Genomic DNA, 23,295 nt, shown 5'->3' with positions numbered 1-23,295 from the left:
GGTTGAGAATACAGGCAGACACAGACCTTTAAACACTGATATCAAAGCCCCAACAATCCCTTTATTGTGTTCAGGGGCAGATTATATAGAGATAGCCACCCCCCACCCCCAGCCAAACCCACCAGAAACCACTCTCCTGCCATCAGGAACTCCTGAAGGTCTCGTGCTCAGAGCAGCTATAGGCACTCAGATCATGGGATTACAAGAAATTCAGGATCTGGGGTCTCACTGCTCCCAACATCTTTCTCTCCACTGTAGGTTTTCCAGACTCTCACTGAGCCTGGAGCTCACCAAGTGACCGATTGTCTGTGATCTACTTGTCTCTGTCTCCAGCCCCAAGGGATGGGTTACAAGCATTTGCTGTCTTTTTGCATCAGGGGATCAAAACTTACGTCCTCGTGCTGGGGGAGCAGGCACGTTACAGTCACACCTGTCTCCCAGCCTTCCCCCAAGTCTTACACACAAACATTCATCAAAGCATTATTCATACCCAAAGGTACAAACAACTCAAACACCCACCAGCCGGCACATGGTTGAATGAAATATGTCTGTCCATATAATGAAATATGATTGTGTAGCAAAGAAATAGAATATTTATGATATGGGTAAGCCTTGAAAACATTATGTTAAGTAAAAAATAAGTTGTAGACAAAAGCTACATTTTGTATAATTCCATGTAGGCGAGGTACTTAAGAGGAAGAACTCTACAGGAGAGATTTGTAGCTAAACGGCTGCTTGAGTCTGGGAAGAGAACTTGGAGATCCGAGGCGTGACTGTCAATGGCTGTTTTCTTCTTTTTGTTTGTTTGTTTTTGTTTTTGTTCAAGTTTTGGAGGAGGAGGATTTTGAAAGTCTTCAAAATCAATGGTTTGCATAGCTCTGAACATACTAAAAAATCTCATTGTAGACTTTAGATGAATGTTATCTCTATATAATCATGTATATGTCTTGTACACTTTAGACGAATGTTATCTCTATATGTAATCATGTATATGCCTTGTACACTTTAGACGAATGTTATCTCTATATGTAATCATGTATATGCCTTGTGCACTTTAGATGAATGTTACCTTTCTATATAATCATGTATATGCATTCTTTAAAGTGCCAGTCTTGATGTAAAACCACAGATAATGGATGCTATCTAGAAATGAAAAGGCACAGAATGGAAATTTACCTACCTCCCCTGCTTCCCTTTCTTCAAACCACCTGACTCAATTCCTGACAGTCCAAGCAGATACCGAAATATTTTTGATAATAGTTTTTACCTATTTTTGAAACTTTCACACTTTCATGCAATGTGTTTGAGTGTAACCGTCTACCTCTACCTTCCTCCAGCTCCCACTAGTGCTCGGCCCAGCGTCCATCCCACTTTATAGATGTCCTGAGTTAGTACTAGCTATTAGTACATGGCTGTAGGGCCACCCGCTGAAGCATGGGCAACCTACCGATAGCTACACCCTCACAAAACGTGGCTCTGCCTGCTCCAACTGCCACTAGCTTCTCTTCCAGGGCCCCTCCCACATCTATGCTGGGATTGTGACTGGCTTGGCCTTGTGCAGATGACCACAGCTGCTGTGTATTGATATGTGTTGGGGCCATGCCGTTTCCCGATGTCTCCTCCCCATCTGCCATCTCCTACGCCATTTCTTCTGGCTCTCTGTGATGTTCCTGAGCCTCGGGCTGGAATGTCTGCTATGCATGGCTCATCCACAGTGGAGCAGCCAGTTACTGACATGGTGGATTGCTACAAGGAGTCTTCATTTTGGCTACCCCCCCCCCCCGTCCTCTTTCTTATCCCAGTTTAAACCTTTAATGCCAACAATCCCCCACTCATCTTGCCTGCTTCCTACTATCCCCTCATTAAATTTTATTGAGTTGAAAGATTATAAGTTTCCACTTATAATAGTTCTATGCACTATTCATTTTGAAATATTTATAAAATAATATTTTCATGCCTTTTGCACAGATGCTTTTTCCCCACCCCATATCTGCCTTGTGAATTACGTCTTTCTCCCATTGCTGCTGATACAACAGGGGAAATATGAGAATGAGCTTCTTTGCACTCCCACTGACACGCTTGAAATTTTTTTTTTTGCAGATATAATATTTTTATTTCTTTCCATGCCCACAAAAGCCGGAGTGGGGTTGGTGGCTGGCTCGCATCATTGCTGTGTTGGGTCTCAATGTCTCTACCTTCTGAGTCAGAAGAAACGCTTCACACTAGCGTTTAGAGAGCACCTAAGCTTCGGCCACTGACTTGTAATGGCTGAGGGTGCGGGCGGAAGGGTCGGTGGCATTGATCCACTTGGGTATCCAGTAATGGGTCAGCCAATCAGCCCGGCCTGGGTAGTGGCGCTCAAAGATCTGCCGGTAGTAGTAGCCTTCCTTGGTTTGGGGAGTATTGAAGGGAAACCTCTGGGCTGCCGCGGCCATCATTGCATCATCGACCTGATGTTCAACATAGTCCTGTAAAATCTCGAACCAGGAGTTCTTGACTGAGGTGATCCCATCACTAAAGGCTTCTTTTGGTCTCCAGAGGATCTCTTTGGGCAGCAGGTTGGAGTCCTCAAACGTCTCTCTCAGGAGATGCTTTTCTATGCCATTTTTTGGAATTCTCATTTCTGGTGGCAGAGACAAGTAATAAGAAGAAAACCGATGATCCAGAAACGGGACTCGCAGCTCAAGACCGTGCGCAGCGGTCGTACGGTCAGCTCGGAGAACATCAAACAGGTAGAGCTCCTTCAGCAGCCTCTCACTTTCCTCCTCCGCCTTCTCGGGAGAAGGAGCCTTGTGGAAATATATGTATCCTTGTGTAAGTTCATCTGACCCTTCTCCCGAGAAGATCACCACGCTGTCTGTGTTCTTCTGGATATACTTGGAAATTAAATACATACCTACAGATGCTCGAACTGTCGTGATGTCATAGGTTTCCAAGGAAAATATGACTTCATCCAGGGCCTGAATGCCTTCTTCGGAATTAAACAGGACTTCATGATGCTCGCTTCCAATATAATTTGCCACCTTTCTGGCGGCCAGAAGATCGGGGCTGTCTTCCATGCCGATCGCAAAAGTCTGGAGAGGATACTGCACTTGGGCCTCCTTGAGCTGCTTCAGCAGGGAGGCGGCAACCAAGCTGGAGTCCAGGCCCCCTGATAAAAGGCAGCCGATCCTCCGGTCCGTCATCAGGCGCTTCCGGATAGCATTGTCAAAAAGGATCCGCAGGTTGCTCTTCACCGTTTCTAACTCGAAACCTGGGAAGAGTTTCTCCACGCTGTCATAGAGGGCGTGCAGTGGTTCATCCGTACAATGATGGTATTTCACCATTTCCACGGATGCAACTTTGCCGTTTGGTTTTAAGTCCAGAACTTCGTAGTGTCCAGGAAGGAAGGGCTCCACTTTTAAGAACGGAGTTGTGGAGTGCTTCAACGAAACGAGCCCTTTAGCTTCTGAACACACAGCCAGAAATCCATCTTCAGTCATGGCTTTAAACAAGGGCCTGACTCCATAGAAACACTTTCTTGTTGGCAGTGTCCAGCAGGATGAAGGCAAACACCTCGTCCAGCATGGAGATGGTTTGCTCGATTCCTCCTTTGTCGTAGAGATGCAGGATAACCTCACCATCCACATTGGTCTGATACTCGAATTCAAAACGCTCTTTCAGCGCTTTGTGGTTGTAGATTTCGCCGTTGTAACAGAGCCACAGATAGGGGAACTTCCTCACCCGTATGGGCTGCATTCCAAACAGAGGATCAACCACGGCCAGCCGGTGAAATCCAAAGCAGCAGTTGGTGTACCCATTGACATTCTCAAAACGAAAGGCATCTGGCCCTCTGTGCGCAATCTTCATGGCGCTCAGGCACTGCACGGAGAGGCAGTCGTTGCTGCCGAAGAGAGCCCAAATGCCACACATGCTGCTGGAGAGCTGCAGGCGCTCTTGTAACCGCCGGCTCCTGCAACGCGTGCGGGAAGTTTCATCATGTCGCTGGGACCCAACCAGTCCACGCTTGAAAATTTGACTCATGGGACCATCTCAGAGAATTCTGTGCTGCACTGAGTGGCATTATGGTTTCAACGTGAGGCATCCCTGACAGGCTTGTGTGCATTTGGCCCTGAGCTGGCAACACTATCTGGGGAGGTAGGGCCCAGCAGGAGGAAGTGGCTCTCGGGCTGTGCTCTTGAAGGTTATGTCTGGCCCAACATCCCTTCTTCCTTCTCTGTTTTCTGTCCACCAGTGTGCAAACCACCCAGTATACCTCTGCCAGGACAGACTAGAACCTCTATAGATGGAACGACTCTTTCCTCTTTACATTATGCTTATACCAGACATACCATCACACAAGGAGGAATCTGGCTGGCACAGTTTCCTGGAGACAACCCAGGGAGTCATTTTTACATATTGAACTTGGTGATTATGGTGTGCACTTATCAGCCGTAGCCATTTTGAGACATTGCATGCATGTGCATATCTGCTACATTTGCAGTGCATTGAGCTGTATCCCTTTTAAAAAACCTTTTTAGCGAATCTCTTACAGTAGAGTTTTATATTCTCAATTATATTCTTTTTGGTCATGAGCCTAGATTTTAACAGCCAAGCCATGTCTCCAGCCCTCAATTATATTCTTGAATGATGGCCTTGCATAAAAGTGTTTAATTCCAAATAAATAATAAAGGGAGGAGATATTATTTTGTGAGACATAAATTATGAAGAAGTTGGCACATGTTTGGCCTTGAGTTTTAAAGAAAGTATTTTAAATAATCAGAGTGACTGCATTGTCTACAATTTAACCTGTTCACAGATGGCTGGCTTGCTACCTTGTTCGGGTCACACCTTGTCTTCCTTTCTGTTGCCATGAAGAGACACCGTGATAGAGGTTACTTATAGAAGGAAGAGTTTACTGGGACATACAGTTCCAGAGGGTAAGTTCATGACCATCATGGCAAGGAGCATGGTAGCAGGCAGGCATCCCTGGTGCTGAGAGTAGCTGAGAGCTTTATCTGATCTACACACAGGAGGCAGAGTAAACAAGCTAACTGAAAATGGTGCGGGGTTTTGAAACCCCAAAACCCACCCCCCCAGTGACACACCTCCTCCAGTGAGACCACACCTCCCAATCCTTCCCAAACAGTTCCACTAACTGAGGACCAAGCATAAACTTTTGAGCGTATAGGGGCTGTTGTCACTCAAAGCAGCACACTGCTAGACTTGCAAGGTCACAGTCTAGCATTAGTGTGATTCCTAGGTGAAGAGACACTTCAGTGTTACTCACATTTGTACAAGTTTGAAAGGATAGAAGTCGTAATTCATGCTTAATCTCCAAACTGCTTTTCAACTCCTCTGCACCCTGTGAATGCCAGGGCTCTTGCACCCTCCTCCCTGTTCACCCACATCTCTGCTTTTGGCCATGCCCTCCCTCTCCACTGAGTCTGATCAGCACCTCGCCCCTCCCTTCCCTCTCCACATCTGCACAGTTGGCAATGCAGGCAAAGGAGGAGCTGATGGCTGCCCAAATGCTGTAAATAAACTGCCTTTCAGTCACATTAAATCTCTAAAGGTTTGGATTATCATAGTGGCGACTATGTGTGTCCACAAGTTAGGGTTTGTGGGACAGGAGAGAGAGCGCAGGAAAGTGCTTTCTATGAAGACGCAGAGACCTGGGTCTGACCACCTGAACCCATGGAAAACCCAGGCACAGTGGCGTGCACCTGTCATCTCCACACAGGGGAGGCAGGGACAGGGGAATTCCTGAGCCTTATAGAGCACCCAGCAAATCTACTTGACAAGCTCCTCGTTCAGTAAGAGACCTGTCTCAAAAGAATTGGGTAGAGGGACTCAAAGCATGGCCCAGTGGTTAGTGAGCTTGCCTGTCAGGCTTGGGAACTGATAAAAGACCCTCAGAACACGTGTAAATGCTGCATAGGTTTGGGAGCGGACCTGTAATTCAGGACCTGCAAAGCAGAAACGCTGCTTCTACAAATTGTCTGGAGAGACTAGCCACATCAGTGAGTTCCAGATTTAACTGAATAAGATAGAAGAACAACGGAGGATAATTCCCAACAACATCGTCAAACTGGAGCCTCCACTTGTCTCTGTATCCGCGTACCTGTGTGTCTGCGTGTGTGCTCACACACAGCCCACATGAAATCAGAAAAATAAGGTGAAGAATGATTGAGAAAGACACCTGATGTTGGCCTCTGGCCTCGGCACGCATTTGCACAAGTGCTCACGCAGCACCTAGAGTTTGTAGGAGGATTCTTTTAAGGGTGTGTTGCTATTCTCCAACAAGCTATGTTTGTGCACAGGGCCTGCACTATTCGTTGTTGGTTGTTGTTGCATTCTGGTTTTCTCTATCATTTTCATTTAGGACATTCCCCTACTGACAGAGATGGGGTGTCCCCTCACCTCCACTCCCAGCTCTCAGCCTGGCCATCCTCAGGGGAGACACACCCTCTTGGGATTCTAGGGCTGCTGTTTCCTGCCTTGTTGTAGCTGATCAGATGCCAGAGCCTTTTGGATGTTTCCTGAGGGTTCCTTCATTTGCCTGTGTCTGAGTGTGGCGCATGCCAAGAACACTGAGAGGAAGGCTTGACTGTGGACACTCGTAGCTCAGAGGCAAGGTCATGGCTTCTTCTCTGTCATCGCAACAGCTCTAGACAAAAGCAGGGAGAGTGTACCAATCCCACAGGTGCCAAGGGAAAGACCAGTGACCCAAGTCATCATGGCTGTCTCTCCCTAAATGCAGAGATCATGAGATCAGCATTGGGCATGGGTAAAAGAAGGGTGTTTATAGTTCAAGAGTAGGGGGCTCCAAATGGGGGATTTGGTAGGCAATTGGGTGGGATTACAGAAGCAGAACCTAAGAATAACAAGTTGTTCATAGCAACTTCTTGAAACAAAAACACGACAACAAGGCAGTCATAATGACTTGTGACACAAAGGTATAGTTGTTTGCTCTGGAGCAGACAGTGTTAGGGTAACAGGTGGGTCAAATTCCAGAGAAACAGATACTTAATCATAAACAGAATGAGTCTAGTTTGGCTTCGCTATAAAATAGTGTCGTAGCTAGGGTTTTATTGCTGTGAGGAGACATCAGGACTATGGCAGCTCTCATAAAGGAAAGCATTTGACCCGTTTCGGTTGGAGGTTTAGCTCAGTGTCGTCATGACTGAAAGCATGGTGGCATGCAGGCAGACACGGTGCTGGAGAAGGACCTGAGAGTTCTACATCTGGATCCAGAGGCAGCAGCAAGAGACTGTGGCACACTGACCACGCTTGAGCATCTGAGACATCAAAACCTACCCACAGTGACACACTTCCTCCAACAAGGCCAGGAATCCTAATAATGCCATTCTCTAAGGGGCAATGGGAGCCATTGTTATTCAAACCACAGCAGATGGCTTTCAAGTCCAAGATGGAGGCAGGCTGGTTCATCAAGTGGCATAAGCAAATGTTGCCTGTGTCACAAAAGTTAGCGGTACAGTTCCTAATTGATCTGTTTGGGAAACAGTTCATTTCGTGATCGTTGGGTCTGCTGTCTCTGTCCTAACCCAGGATAGTCTCAGTTCTGGTCCTCCTCTGTCCGTATCCTGAAGAACAAGTCTTCTCCTTGCTGGCCTAATTGACTTCCTCTAGGCATCAGAGAATTCAACTTTCTGTAGAAAGAATCATTTTCTCACTATCATTGCCAATGAAGATTCACCTCTCAGCCAGGCAATGGTGGTACACACCTTTAATCCCAGCACTCAGGGGGCAGAGGCAGGTGGATCTTTGTGAGTTCCAAACCAGCCACGGCTACAGAGAGAAACCCTGTCTTAAAATAACAAAACAAAAGATTAACCTCTCTTCACTACCAAGATATTTATTGCTCATCTACCTTGGGGAAGCAGGCAAGGGGTGGGTGTTGCTGCTGGAGACGCCTCTGGCCTTCTTTTCCATTTAATTGTGGTCTCAAACTCAAAAGGAGACAAGGGTGTTTCCTGCTGTCTGCCCATAGAAGGCAAGCACTGCTTTATTAGCACCGCCTGCAGAGAACACAGACACAGCCCCTTTGAGCGGAGAGAGCCCTAGGGCAGACTAGACACTGGAGGAGTCCTGCCCAGCATGGGACTCCAAAGTACTGTGCTCTCAAAAATAAATATAGACGCTATAATAAGACTGTGTTAGGTTTAAATTGTGGTATAAAAATATCTGTTATATAAGGTGGTAACATCCATGTTCAATTCTTTTTCTCTCATAACTTTCCCTGGTTCAATCTGATTTTGTTTTCAAAGTCAAGAAGGAGGAAGTGCTGCCCTCAGAGGAGAGAATGAAGGGGAGAGAGAAACCCCAGAGTCAAGATGGAGCCCAGGTGGATGATTCCATGTAAGAGCTCACACCCCACACCATCCTGCTCTCTTGGGTGGGCTCAGTTCCTACCAGGCCTTTTTCACATTCTAAACAGTAGCTTCTCTCGAGCTTGGGCCGCTACGACTAATTACATAGAACCGGCTCAGCATTCAGTGCTCATTAAGGGCCTCGTCACGCACAAGGAATAGTGGAGTATATATATCCACTGAGATTCCACTGGAGAAAACTAAATCTCCCTTTGTAAGCAGTTGTCAACGAGAGATAGCTTCTTGGTTAGTGATGGGAGTTCATGTCCGCTTTACCCTCTAACACTGGGACCCTGTCTGCCCTGAACTTGTGCTAACCCTATCCATGCTGCCACAGTCTCAGTGAGTTCACATGCGGATCAGTCCTGCTGCATCTGGAAGACGCTGTCTCCCTGTAGTCATCCACCCCTGCTGACCCTAACAATCTTCCTGCCTCGTCTTCTGTATAACTCCCTGAGCGGCACATCGTGAGGAGCAAGCTAGAGTCTTCTGTCAGCATGGAAACAAATGTCAGTCACAATTGCTTTAGATTTCTGAAATTGCCCGTAATAGAAGCTCAAACACAGCTTTGGGGAGCAGTCTTGCCGAGCAGTGTGGCATTAAGTATTTAGTTACTTGTTCTAAACTTGTATTAGAGTAGAAACTCAATATTTGTGCAAGGCGGATACTTAATAAATGCTGGATGATAGGTCAGATATACATGATAGATTATTTCATAGCTCTCCAAAATCTTTTAGGAGAAAAATTATGTTCAGTAATACACGAGTACATATAGCATCAGGTATGTGCCGTATAAAGGATAGAGCAACCCATGGCATGCAATTGCAAAGAATTATGCTGAGAAAACACTAGGCTTCATGCAGTATGTAAGTAAATTAATAAACCTTCCAATCTCTCACTTGGTGCCATCTCCTGTGATCCAGCTGGTTCTCCAGGATCTTTTTCAAGCCTGCAGTAAGACTGTAACTACCAACTAGTATGAAGGAAGCACTCGTCAGTGGCTGGAAACCTGGACAGCCTCTGCTTTCTTTGATAGCTTTTATTCAGACTTTCCTTCTGAAATCTCTGAGTAACCACTGGATCTCCTGCGTTATTTAAATATATTGTTTTTAATTTCCCCCATCTCCTACCTCTTCCGAAAATTAGACTGAGTGCACATAACAGTGACTTAAACTAGAGATGATGTGGGATTCCCCTCTGTATGCTGTGAATATACTTGGTTACCATTGGTTAATAAAGAATCTGCTTTGGGCCTACGGCAGCACAGAATAGAGCAAGGCAGGAATTCCAAGCAGAGATGGAGGAGAAAAGAAGGCAGAGTCAGGGAGATGCCATGAAGCTGCCGAAGTAGACAGACACCCCAGAACCTCACTGGTAAAACTGCAAGCCTTGTGGTAAAATACAAAATTATAGGAGTAGGTTAATTTAAGATATAAGAGCTGGTTAATAAGAAGCCTGAGCTAATAGGCCAAGCAGTTTTGTGATTAATACAGTTTCTGTGTGATTATTTTGGGTCTGGGCAGCTGGGAAAAGAACGAGCAATCTCATACTACATAGAAAGATGCTTGCTTCTTGTTATTTTCATAGAAAAAGCTGGAAAGTGGCGGCACAGGGCTGTTTTAGTGGCTTTATAGTCATTAGACCTGGTTTCTCCCCCTTTGCTGACCTGCCGTCTGTGTTCATTAGTTCTATCCTCAAAGCTGGTGCTGCAGTTCTAACCAATGCATCCTATTCCTGTCGGCAAGAGAAGAAGAAAGGTAGGTTCAAGAAAAATATCCACACTTGGAAATAAAGCAGGGGTAGGATCTAGGTGACAGCCTTGCCCGTCCCCTCAAGGACCAACTTGCTCTTGAAGTGACTTGTTCTTTAATTACTGTTGATTAGGGCTTCAACTCCAAAGTCACGTGTTAGCTTGGGAAAATGGTACAACACAGGAAGAGGAGTTCTCAGGAAGAGTTTTGTGTTTTGTTTGTTTTTTTGCCTTGAAAAGCAGAAGCCACTTTTCTTTGTAGCTGGGCTTGTTGTTTCAGGGTGTGTTTTGTTGTCGCTACTGTACTCTTGTGTAGGTTTGCTTTTTTGTGTGTTTTAGTTTATTTATTTCAGACAGGTCATGCTATACATTTATAGCTAGCCCGACACCCACTGTGTAGCCCAGACTGGCCTCAAACTCATGACTACACTATGTCAGCCTCCCAAGGGCTAGCATCACGAGGGTAGACTGCCATACCCAGCATGTTTTCAACTCGACCAGCTTTGCCATCTTACTAGCTCCTTCGTTAGTAAGATAATTATATGCTCAGATAATGTGTGGAATATTTTAATAATTATGTGTTTTTCACAGAAAGAAGGCCCAGATGACTTTCTCCTGTGAAAGTCAACAATTTCCCTCAGTAACCTACTTATAATTTCTACTTCTCTCTTGATTGCAAGACACCTTATCTAGCTAAAAGAGCAGCTGGAAATGTGGCCGTCGGACATTGCATGGTAGTCATATTAAAACCAGAGTGCTCATGCTGTAAGGAAAGGAGGCAGAGACAGGGTGGCAGTGAGCAGCGACCAGTGCCACGGAGCACAGCTCCATCCACCGTTGCCCAAAACCTCTTCCTGTCTTGCCTTCTTTCTAGTACCTACAGACACCCTTGGGGGCTCCAGCATCCTGAATCTCTTGCTGTAGTGCCTCCTTCTGCTTCTGTGAAGACACTGCTCCTTCCTCCCTGCAGAAGGCCTGAGGGGAAGCCGCACTGGCCCTTCAGGCTTGCTCTGCTTCTGTCTTTACCTCTCCAATCAGGCTTTTTTCCTCTCACAGGAATCCTGCCCCCACTGGCGACTGCCCATCTCACCCCAAAGCTCAGATTGACCACACCATGCACAAGTAAACATTCAGGAAAGACCACTGATGGTTCAGTTTGGTTGCTTCTTATTTGTTAGTAGTTATTCTTTCTCAGGTAAGTGCTGTTTTCTCGTCTTCATTGTAAGTTTATCCACAAAACAAGCCGGTTTCAAGTTTGCCACAGCTGCACAACGGACTAACTGGGTCTTTTGACTCGGTTCTGAGAACCCAGTTCCCAGCATCCCTTTGGTGCTGCGTGAAATGCATTGACACCCATTCTATGGGTCAGAAACACTCTTTTGTGTCGGCTCTGCTCTGTTCACTCCATTCTCTCCTATTGAATGGAGAAAAGAAATTGGATTTTTGTTGCTAATAAAAGAAGATTCCGCTTCGATTGATTCTGAACCAAGGCAGAGTCAAAGGCAGCTAAGATGTTTACCCGGCTCACTGACAGAGGAGAGCTGCCGATTTGGGGCTCCCTGGAGGAAAACCACCATTTTCCTTGGTAATGTGCTTCCCTGTTTAACCCCCTCCTGAGCCCTCCTCACCACATGGACTGAGCTATTTTCAACTTCAGCTTTTGTCCCAGACAAGAGAACACAGTGTCCCAAATACATGCTTGGCCCTCTCTAAGCCTGTCCATCTGCCTGGTCTGTTCATCACCAAGTAGGGCTTCTCTCCAGGGATTTGGGGCTGGGGCTGCGGAAGCCCAGGTGGCTGGTGGAATCGCGGCAGGGTGTGGTTATACTGCCCCAGTGTGGCAGACCCAGATGTATCTCCAATGCCACTCTCCCTTCTTTTCTCTGAAGGACCCACTCCAGAGGGATGGCTTCCAAGTACGTCTTGGGGGCACCGAGGGGTGGGGGTACCAGGGGTCTGTCATGTATCTTCTTTCTCTTCCTTCCAGGTTTCAGGGACACTGGAGGTAAGAATGTAAGCTTGAGACTTTAATAAGTGGCTCTTTCTTGACCCGTCCAGAAACACCTCTCAGAACTAGAGGCAGACCCTTACCCCAAGAGGTTGGTTCATTTTTAGTATGTCTGCCTGACCATGAGCAGAAGTTCAAAGCAGAGAAACCATGTCTGGCTCTTAGACATCTTATCTGTGGCAATTTTTTCATTTACCACCCACCAACACACACACACACACACACACACACACACACACTTTTTTTTTTAAAGCACCACTTCAAAGCAGGACTCCATGCACGAATCAAATATTATCTTCTTGGTGTTGTATCTCCAGTTGCAGCATCAGGTGAAACAGGCCGGCTACTCCTCCCTGTAGACCAGGCTTGCTCTGTGCACCTCACTGCAGGCCTGCCTTCTCTTTCCCCCACGCTCCTCTGTGCCCATCATTACAGAATCTGCTGTGTAGGCACTGGCAAGTTCAGCTTTGGATCCCTATTGGAAGCAGCAGGACATGGGGAAAGAGGCCCAAGTTTTGGGCCAGGCAGACCTCATGGCAACAAAAACTGAGCTGGTCTTCGAAACCTGGTAGGAATTTTCCTGGTAAAGTAGAAAGTGCTACAGTATAGGAAGACAAAGGGCATTAGCTCATTATAGTTATTGGGAAGGGACAAACAGAACTTTAAGAAACTGGCTGGTTCCAGTCCAGCCCCACCACGTACTGCCCTCCTGACCTTGGATTCGTTGTTACCTTTCTCTTTAAAGCCTCAAAAGTCAGTACCTTATTGACTACCAAGAGCTCAGATATTCTCTTTGGGGAAGCATCTTAAAATCTTTAGCTCGTGTGCTCATCTGTTCGTCTGGGTGCTGTGTTAGCCTTGATTCTTTGTGGACTTAGATGCCGGTCTTTTCATCTGTTAGTGATAGGGTCTGACGAACAGTAGTACTTGTTTTAGAGAAGTACACATTTCTCCTCTTCCTTTTATGGTGCATAACGCTTCAACGGGGAACAGCTCCTTTGTGAAGCGGTGGCCGGTCCTAAGGTCACGACAGAGTTCCGCGCCGTCTTTCAAAGCTTTTCTCTTTGGTTTGCACTTAGATCTGCCCTGCATCAGGAGCTGCTGTGTGCTGCTGATCTGAGGTAAACCTCAGGGCGTACACCGTGAGGTGTCCTGAGGGCCAGGACCACTCACCATCCTTTGTCTCTGCAAGATGTCCAGTCATTTTCTCTGTCTCGGGTCTATTCACGCGCAGGTCCGTTTGTGAACCGTAATCTTCCATGTCTCTGTGTCCCTCTGAAGGACTCTCACAGCCCTCAGCGTGGCCAACATGGCACCTACAGGTTTTGCACTTTATCCTTTTCTGTCCCCATATCCTTATTTGGCCACTGATCCATTCCTGAGACAAAACATCAAACCATGTGGCAGCTTTTGCCTTTTAACTCCTTAACTGGGCTTTCCTGAAGTCGTCATGTTAGAGTTCTATTTACACTGAATACTTAATTTATTTGAGCTTTTTTTAATGTTTAAAAATGAAAGTGTTTAGCCCTATTTATTTATATGACTATAGTCTCAGATTTAAAATGAGTATTTTAAATATTATATAATATGACTATAGTCTCAGATTTAAAATGAGTATTTTAAATATTATATAATAGTTAATATATAAAATAATAACTGTCTACTACTTAGCCCGTTTTGCTCCAGAGTTATGTAAGAGAGTATGTTTTTTTCCTAATTGCCCAGGATTCTTTTAGATAATCTTTGTATTTTTCTTATGCCAAACCCTCCATTTTTTAGCAAATCTCTGATCTATCATTGAGGACCTGGAACTTACTGGGAAAGAATGGACACACTGTCCACTCTCGTCCCTTTGGGTCGGCAGGCTTTTGTGTGCCTCTGAAGTCTGATGCTTCATGGCAGACAGCTCAAGCCTATTGGGGAAACCAGTGTGATGTGCGTTTTTCATGAGGAGGCTTTGCTGGGTGTGTGTGTGTGTGTGAAGGACAGAGAGCCTCAGCTGTTGGGAGGCACTGCTGGCCTGTCAGAGGCTGCAGTCTGTCATAGCCTGGCAGCTTTTCCCCAAAGCTCGGCAGCAAGAAGACTCCCTCCCTTCCCAGGGAAACTTCCTACTCTCTATCTGCCCTGTCTGGAGAATGTCTCAGGGCCCAAGGACTGACCTTATCTGAAAGCTGTGTCTAATCCAGACGCCTGATTGATCTTTAGCTTGACCCTTGGCACAGATTCCTGCTAGAAGGCTCCCTTGCTGGACATACGATAACTAAGACTTGTGTTAGGAGCCTTTGTACCCACAGCCGTCCTAACCCTGTTCCCTGCTTCTGCTCCCACCGCTCTCATGGACCAAGGCACCAAATGTCGTACGGAGGCAGCAGAGCCACACTCAGCCTCGGCGTGGCTGTGGTTGGCAGGCCTGGGGCAAAGCTGGTTTCAGGAAGATAGGATTATGGAGCCCTCCTTTCCACAACATCTCCAAGGGGTGGGAGATGAAGCAGCAGTGAGTGACAGCTGGGCCTTATGGAAGGCTCAGTCTCACTCTGCGCGGTAGGAACTGCCATGCGCGGGGTGGGGGGGCGTGGAGGGCAACAGGGCTCACCAGTGCAAAAGGCGCACCTGTGGCAAAGCCAGAACGCGCAGGCAGAGACTGGACTGTTCTTTGGCTGCAGGCTAAAGTCTGGTAGTTTTCCTTTCTGAACTGCTTAAATAAACCATTTGTTGTCGTTGTGAGGGATCCTGTGTGAGTGAGGCAAAGGCCCAAGATAAAGTCCGCATGATGGGTCTGTTCAAATCAGTCCTAATTAACTTGAAATGTGTCTTTCCAGGTTGGAACAGTTAAACAGCCCATATTACTTTAAACTGTATTTCATAGTGGTGAGCGCATGTGACTTCAATAATTTTAATTTGGTGAACTCATTCCCAGAGTTATCTATGTTAGTTATAGATTAGTTTAAAATATAAACACATGAAAATAAATTTAAAAGAAATTCTTAAAACTAAAAGCATAATGGAACAATCAAGATATGTGATGCTCTTTTTAGTAACCGTGGACAATCAAGATATGTGATGCTCTTTTTAGTAAGCATGGACATTGTGCATACATTCAGTTCCTCAGTGTTAGGTAGTTTGCTGTTTGCAGTATTTTCCTCATTGTTGAGAAAAATCGTACATTCTGTAGTCCTATTTTAAGCATTTTATTTATTTATGCATACACGTGTTTTACCTGCATGTTTGTCTGTGTACCACATGCCTGCCTGGTGCCTGTAGAGGCCAGGAGAGGGAACTGGATCCCCAGAAGCTGGAGTTGGAGATGAATGCAAGCCACTGTCCAAGTGCTGGGGATCACAGCATGGTCCTCTGGAAAAGAAACCACCGACTGAACATTCTTAATTACTCATATAAGATAAGTCATACAGACGGAAGTCCAAGGTCCAGCTTTAACTTCTTGTTGTCTACTCCTAATTGCTTTCCAATTTGGACTGATGAAACCATGCCAACAGTCAAGTTTGGGAACACCTGTGAGAATGCCAGGATCAGGCATTGCCTTTGGTCTGGACCTTGTCTAATTAGCACAGGTTGTCTTCAGCTTCCACCTGGGTGGCTTACAGTAGCACACAACATGGTCAGCCATCACAGTGTAAGTGTTCAGCTCGGATGGAAAGGGATCCTGGCAGCCGGGAACCAAGGAGTACTGAGCTCATGTGGGAAAGTATTCTGTCAATCGGGAGCCAAGGGGGACCACAGGTCCCGGTAAGTGCAGCAGCTTACAGCCCTGCTCTAGGGAAAGGTTTCCCAGTGTAAGGGCTCTGCCCAGGCAGGGGAGGGTTTTCCCAGCAAAGCTGTTACTGCCCTGGTCCTGAGGAGTGTAGTGTAACAACTCTGCTAAGCTAGGGGAAGATTTACCCAGCAAAAGAGTTACAGCCCTGCTCTGTTCTGCTAGGCTCTGCTCTGGCAAAAAGTTGTTACTTCTTTCCTCAGCTCCATTCTGGTGAAAGAAGGTCTCACCAAACCACATTCAAGAGATTTATTGGGAGGGAAGAATCCAGGAGAGTGGCGGCCTCTGCCAGGCTGGAAAAGGCAGCAGCAAACAGAATAGATGCTGGGCTTTTATAGGGCTTAGGGGAGGCAGTTTTCCAGGGAGATTTCTGGGATGGGAATTAGTCAGATCTAGCTCACACTGGCTAGATCTCCACTCAGGGATTGGTCGGTTTTCTGCTCAGGGAATGATTCATTTTCCTGCTCAGGGATTGGTTGGTTTCTTTCACTGACTCTGGTTTCAGGGCCAGGGTGGGTTTCTTTGGCAGACCCTACACACACACTCCCCTCTGCAGTCAAATCTCCAGCCCTGCCCCTGCAGTTCCGAAAGCCAAGTCTGGCTGTATCACCACGCTGTGAAATGCTGTAATAGCCGCCACAGCTCCGAGAGCAAGGCTTTCATGTCCGCTTGGCTCGAAGGTTCTTGCTCTCTAGTGCCGCCTGCTTTTTTGCCACCTTGTGATCATCTGCTCACGCTTCTGGGCTCCAGACACACAGAACCTGCTTCTCTGTCTAAGAGTCATTCCAGGTCTCTCTCTCTTCCTCTCTCGCTGTCACATTGGGCTCCTTTCCTCTCATGCTGGCTGAGAGCATTCAGGCATTTTTGGGCACTGACGGGCTCTGGTTGTACCTGGACTAGGCAACATTGCCCCCTAGAGGACCTCTGGGTGCCCTGGCTGGCTGACTGCGGAAAAGACTAACAGTGGCAATCTGCATGGTGCTATCATCCCGCAGTCTCTTCAGACGTTTCTTCTGCTCCTGTTTCCCTTTCTCTCGATATTCAAGAGCTCTGTTAGATCTTCTCCTTGGATCCATAGGGGTCCTTAATTTCCTTTGGATTTTCTGTGTTAAATTCTAATAGTTCATTTTCTCTCATTACATTTTGCCAATTTTCTCTTCAGCCATGTATAATCTAGTATTAAAATTGTAGGCTTGGCTATTACCTGATTTGCTGCACTTTGAAAGATGTGAGGATTAAACTCAGTATTTCAAGCCTGCAAAACATGTATCAAAGCTTTACACCATTTGATAAATATATAAAATTTATGGTGCACTACATAGTCTACGCAAATTGCATGAAACGTAGGCATATACGTATTAATTACCTCAGATGTCTCTGCTTTGTGCTTAATAATATGAAAACGTTAATTTCTAAATATTTTTCTGTACCTTCATGGATGTAGCTAATGGATTCTATTTGCTTTCATACTCACCTCTTTTATCTGTGCCCCACCCCTGTCAACCCCCACCCCCAAAATTCTCCTTTCCACTTCCGTGTCTCTGTTTTGTGTTGTGGTCATGGGTTTGGATCTACCTATAGGGATTACTGGGCTCACCAGTGAGTGTCCACTGAGGATAGTGACTCTGTCTTCAGCCACAGTGCAGCAGAGGCTGAGGGCCTCATGACCCCTTCCCCGTCCTTGACGGATTATTGACAGGGCCAGTCTGGTTCAGGCCCAGTGAGGATACCCGAAGCTGCTGTAAGTTCATGGTGTCAGTGGCTGGGCCATGTGCAGGAGATAGCATTTCTCAGCCCTTTCCCTGTCTTCAGGCTTAGGCTCCCTCTGCCGCTGTCCCCATGTTCCCTGAGCCTTAGAGGTGGCAGGGTAAATATCTAGGTCTGAGTACTCGACCGTTGTCATTCTCAAACCCTGAGCGTCCGTGAGTCTGCGTTTACCATGTGCGCTGTGGGACCATGAGGGTGTTTTTTTTTTTTTCAATGTTTCCCTAGATGCATTCCTAGTGGTTTGTTGGTTTTAACAGCAGAATCTGCTTCTCATCTCTAGCCCCCTTGAACTCTTGATGCATTTATAAAACAATCTATACCAGTTGGCTGAGGAATGCCCCTGACAGGTACGTATGAGCGTGGTAGAGGTCTGGTTCTAAAGTAAATGCTGTCTCGATGGATAAGAAGAGAAGCCAAGGGAAGAATACACAGAAAGGGAAGCAGAAGCTTCTGATAACTGGGGGTCCCCTGCAGACTGTGACACCCACTCTAGAAGGACCCGATGCTGTGTGAATTTGCACATCTGGACTTTGGTGCCCTTTGAACAAGCCCCATGAGCACCATGCATAGAAAAGGCTGTGTTCAAATATGGCACATGGTTGGCATTAGCAAGATGAGGCAATAGGGAAGAAAGGCCATTAAAATCACAAGTGTTTCAATTCATGCCCGAGAGTTCTCATTTAATTCCTCTTGAAAGCATTTTGTCAAGTGATGTAAGACTGATATGAAAGAACAATAACAAAAACACACAACACACATACACACACGAGTCCAACAGGCCTGACTATGACCTGTGGCTGTAGATAGGCCAACGTTAAAGCAATTTCTTTACTCAGACTGCAGAGTAAAATACCAACAAGCACAGCCCCCCTGGTCATACTATCAGGGTTCAAACAGAAGCGCCAGCTGTCCCTCCGTGTACTGTTGGGAAGTTGCCTTAGTCCCTCGTACGCTGTAGCAGTGACCTGCTGGGAGGGGCAGAGCAGGGGCCACTGATTTAGAGTGTGCAAGGAAAGAGGTGATCAGGCCGAAGGACAGAGTGTGATTACTTCTCCTCTTCGATTCCCAGCCCCCCAGATGTCCAGATGTGTCAAACATCTGCTCACACATGAGAGCAGCTACTGTGATCTCTCAGGGTTGTAACTGCTGTGACCCCCATCTTAATGAAGCGGTCTGCTCCGTACAGCGTGGGAGCCCTCAGCACACCTGTGAGTCCACATTCCCACCCTCATAATAAGGGTCTGTGTTCCCAGACACAGTCTGTTTCCTCCTTATGAGACAGGTTGCAAATTGACTGTACTGTGACTTCCAACACTGGGAAACTGGAGCCAGCAGAAGAGCTACCATCTGGAGAAGCCAGCGAGCATTTGTAAAATGGGCAGGTCTGCTTTTCGTGGCACTGGGCATTGGACAATGTCACAGATGGCTTCACTGAGGGCTGTGGGTAAGGTGCGGAGAATCAAGCTTGCCTGTCTGCCTCCTCTTGAAAGCGGCAATCGTGGAACTCTACCAGAGTTACTGGGCATCAGAACTTGACCCTGGCAGCGTTCGTAAGCCAGACTTGGTCGTTGTCTTCAATAATCCAATTAAACAAAAACATAATAGTGATAAGAAGAAAAAGGAGATTTATTCAATGAGGTCACGTTGAGAAGAACAAAGGACACAATGACTCACCCACCCCAAGTCTCTCATTAGGATGTTAGCATGAGGCTAAGGTTTAAACCAAGACCAAGCAGAGTCCATAGCTACAGAGGCTGGTCAAGGCATGGTCTTGTTCACCAACACTCTCAGGCTCCTCTGACAAGTTGTCAGTACTGTGGGAAATCCTTCCTGGGAGACAAGTTTCCTCTCTGGCTAGCACTAGGCTTCAGCCTTTTTCTTCTACCACCACGGGATTCCTGACAAAATTCCAATTTCTTTAGAAATATTGTCTCAGTAGACTGGTAACCAATAGGAGGGTACACGTGTTTCTAAACTATTTTCATTCTTGCCAGGATGGTTATAGGACTAGTTGGAGTGCAAAACTCTATAAATAAAATAAAAAGCCAACTAGCCTCAAAGTCCAAACAAATGGAGGTTGAAAGCCTTCCTTGCACCTGTGTGTGTGCGCGCGTGTGCGCGTGCGTGCATGTGCATGCGTGAGTGTTGAGGAGGGATCCACCTAAATTCTAAGCTCCCATTCTCTTGTCCGAAAGCTTGAGTCAGCAACACAGCAATGCCACAAGGGCTCCCTAGCAATACAGTACTACACAGGGCTCCCTAAATTGCAAGTTGTAGAGGCCCAGCTGGAACTTGACTATTCCAAAATGGGGTATTGAATAGTTCTTGTAACCCAGTCAGGGAGAAGGCTGGCCTTAGAGCTGCCTGGCTTACCATTAGGTCTTAGTTTCATCTTGGTTTACCTCTAAGGTGTGGTTTCATCCTCCCCAGGTGAAGACAAGTTGCATTCATTGGGCAGACGCATGCGTATAGAATTCCCAAGGGTTACTCTGCTTCTGCAACCAAGGACCACTGCTCATGTGGCCTGTGGGAAGTGGAGCTCCATGTGGCTCCGTCTGAGTCGTGAAGCAGCCCTGCGGGAGAATGGCAGCACCGTAGACATCTGGGGACATCATCTGGAGCCATCCCAATGCACCAACTTTCTGACAAGCTTTTTGATTCAAAGGACGTGACTTGGTCATTGAAGAAGCCCCTATGTCTGGGGACAGGCCTCGTGGAAGATACTGGAGGGGAAGCAGACTTTGGGGAGCACTGGACCCTTCAGCCTGTGCACACCCACCTAGCACTTACAGGGTTTCTCCTGACTACTGGTTCTTCAGGGGGCCCCACCCTGGGCCTGATGCATGCTGACCCAAGGGTTCCCGAGCCCACACAGCCTGACGCTGCTTGTCGTGAGTGTGCACTGTCCTCTGGTTTCTGTGTGATCCACGAGCTTCTCTCTCAGTCCCTTCACAGCATCCAGCCAGGATCTTGTCACAGCCCCGCTTCAGATGACACTGGCCTTCAAGGACTACTCAATCTCACCTCAAAGCATTTCCAAGCCATCCTTGCAAGTCCAGGTGTTCACAACCTGCTGCTGCAAGAGCAGCAAACAGGAAAGGAAACTTTAGGAACCAAGGTAGAGAACTGAGCAGGAAGGAATGAGGCTGACTTGTGGCAGGTTGCTAGGCAACCTATCCCGAGACAGATGTGCTAGGAGCCAATGAAAACACCTCTAAAAAAATGAGTTTTAAAATGGAAGGATCATCAAATTTATGGTGCTTTTTGATGGAATTTTATGAAGTTCTTTATCTCTGATACTTAATACGTTGAGCACAAGAAATCATTCCTTCTTCAGTGGTGGAAAAAGTTGCTATTGCTTTTCCTGGGAAGGTGTATGGTGGGAATGCGGGTGGTTTTAGAACAGGAGGACTCTCCTGAGTAGCACGGACTAAAACTAAAGACATTATTCTGCTTCCAGAACTTGTTGATTTGGGTTCATGAGAGTTGCCCAGAGACATTGTTTATGGGTATTTGTAAAGAAATACATGCTGGCCTCGGGCCTGGAAATCCACATGGGAAACACCCTCTGTGTAGAGACAGTACTGCATGTTTGTGTCATGAGGCTCTGCTTACTTCCATTCCTCCAACTCAATACCAGTTTTTCAACCTGCTGGAAAGTGTAGTCCTACACATCCTTCACATATGTATACACATATGCAAACAAGTAGATGTGTGTGTTTACATATGTGTATTTGGGGGGATGAGTTCAAGCCACTCGGACTTCTTCCTTACGAACCTGTGTTTTGAAAATGCCCACAGGCATGGTTTCAGAGGTTCGTGAGAGCACTCCTGGCATATACACGTGGTTAATACAGAGGGAAACACAGTGCAGATATGGTGGTAACCCAGCCTTTGCTTGTCATCCTCCCTGGCCCAGATCAGCTGCTCAAGCAGGACAAAGATTGAAGAGACAGCAGCAGCCAGGGCCGGCTGCACATTTGGCGTTAATGCATCAGATGACTCATAGGTCAGAAGCAGATTTTTCAAGCTCTGCTCTGCCTGAAACGGACCCAGTTTCCCTGGGCCTCACATCCTGTTCTGTCCCCTTGGAAAACAACATCAAAAGGAACGCACATTGATTGATTTCTCCTTCTCGCTCACTCTCTTTTTTTTTTCTGGTTCTGAAAGTTTTCTGTCATTCTTATAAGTCTGTAGTTGGTTTAATATTTAAAATATGAGCTTCTAAAACAAACTCCCATGAGTGCTGCATGGCCACATTTGGTTTTGAAGTTCTCAAAAATTCCTTTCTGGTTTTTGTTAATACAAAGGGAAAAAAAGAAAGAAAAGACAAATGGGGACAGGAAAGGGATTTTCCAACATTTTCCTAAAACATCTACTCACAGACAGACACCAGCAAGACAATTTATTCTAACATTGCAGCAAAGACTTTCCAGGCACCAAAAAACAAGGCATGTTGCGACAACTTTAAGACAAATTGCTGGCAACACCATCGCTGCTTTTTCCTGAGGAATCAGAATTTTCCAAGCACTTGTAAAGACTTAAGCTTTTCTATGTCCTCAGAGATTATTAAATTTCAGTCTCCGTGAGATGTTTGTCAATATTTAGAGAACAGGGAAGAGTCGTATGACTTCAGTGTCCAGCTTATGCTCACCAAGACAAGAAAACTACATACAGGGTGGCAATATGCTTCAGCTGGTAGAGCACTTACCTAGCATGTGAGATGACCGGGGCTTGATTGGCAGCACTACATAAAGGAGGAATGCTGATGCAGGCAGAGAATCCCACCATAGCTAGTTGAAGGCAAGAGGATCAGAAGTTTGAGGTCTTCCTTAGACCTTGTATGTGTTGCAGGATTGAGGACAGCATGGTATACATGAGACCTTGTTTCAAAATAAATTCTGGTATTTTTTTTAAGAGAAAGATCTGGAGCAATGGCTCAGCAGTAAAGAGCACACACTGTTCTACACAGGGCTCTCACAGCCACCTGCAACTCCAGTGCCAGGAGGAAGCATGTCTTTGGCCTTCTCAAGCTCCTGCACTTACGTGGATGGACACTCCCGCTATGTACACATCATTTAGATTTAAAATTTAGAGGGGTACTAACTTGTTTGTCCAGCGTGCTGTGTGTCTGGACTATACAGTACGGTCATCTCCTGTTCCTTTAATTGTGAATTCTCTCCATATGCGTAGTTAGTGGTGACCCTGGGGTTCTTGTTCTAATGACTTTGAGAGGCTGCTGTGGAAGGTGGTGAGAGCATGACAAGCGTGGAGTAAGCGCCCATCTCTGCTCCTCGTGTTATAGAGAAGAGGATAGTGTGCTGTACGAGGAATGGAACAGGAGCACCTGGTGAGACAGCTGCAAAACCACCATGCGCGTTCTCGACTGACGACTTAAGTACTCGTCACCCCAAAAGATGAGGCCATTCCCCCTTCTTTGGCATCTGGGCTAACCCCGTGATTTGCTTTGATTGATGGACTTATAAAAGAAAGGGCATTGCGACAGCTCTTTTTATGTCACCTTGACACAAGCTAGAGTCATCTGAGAGAAGGGAGCCCCTATTGAGAAAATGCCTCCAGGAGATCAGGCAGTAACCAGATGGATCGGAGTGAAGACCAAAGCTGGCCA

General features: G+C 46.4%; 1 protein-coding gene across 1 annotated transcript; it reads right to left on the bottom strand.

Moving 5' to 3' along the window:
- Positions 1–2,113: 2,113 nt before the first annotated feature.
- On the bottom strand, positions 2,114–3,941 carry LOC121451764 (asparagine synthetase [glutamine-hydrolyzing]-like). Its single transcript, XM_041657507.1, is given in 2 exon segments — positions 2,114–3,510; positions 3,512–3,941. Coding segments are annotated over 2 exon segments (1,671 nt in total). The 5' UTR covers positions 3,913–3,941; the 3' UTR covers positions 2,114–2,240.
- Positions 3,942–23,295: the final 19,354 nt, after the last annotated feature.

This window comes from Microtus oregoni, unplaced genomic scaffold (genome assembly GCF_018167655.1).
Source record: "Microtus oregoni isolate MIOR12 unplaced genomic scaffold, Mior012 000008F_ref0000371, whole genome shotgun sequence".
NCBI lineage: Eukaryota > Metazoa > Chordata > Mammalia > Rodentia > Cricetidae > Microtus > Microtus oregoni.
Note: the sequence above shows the minus strand (reverse complement) of the source record. Positions and strands in the feature narration are given on the sequence as shown.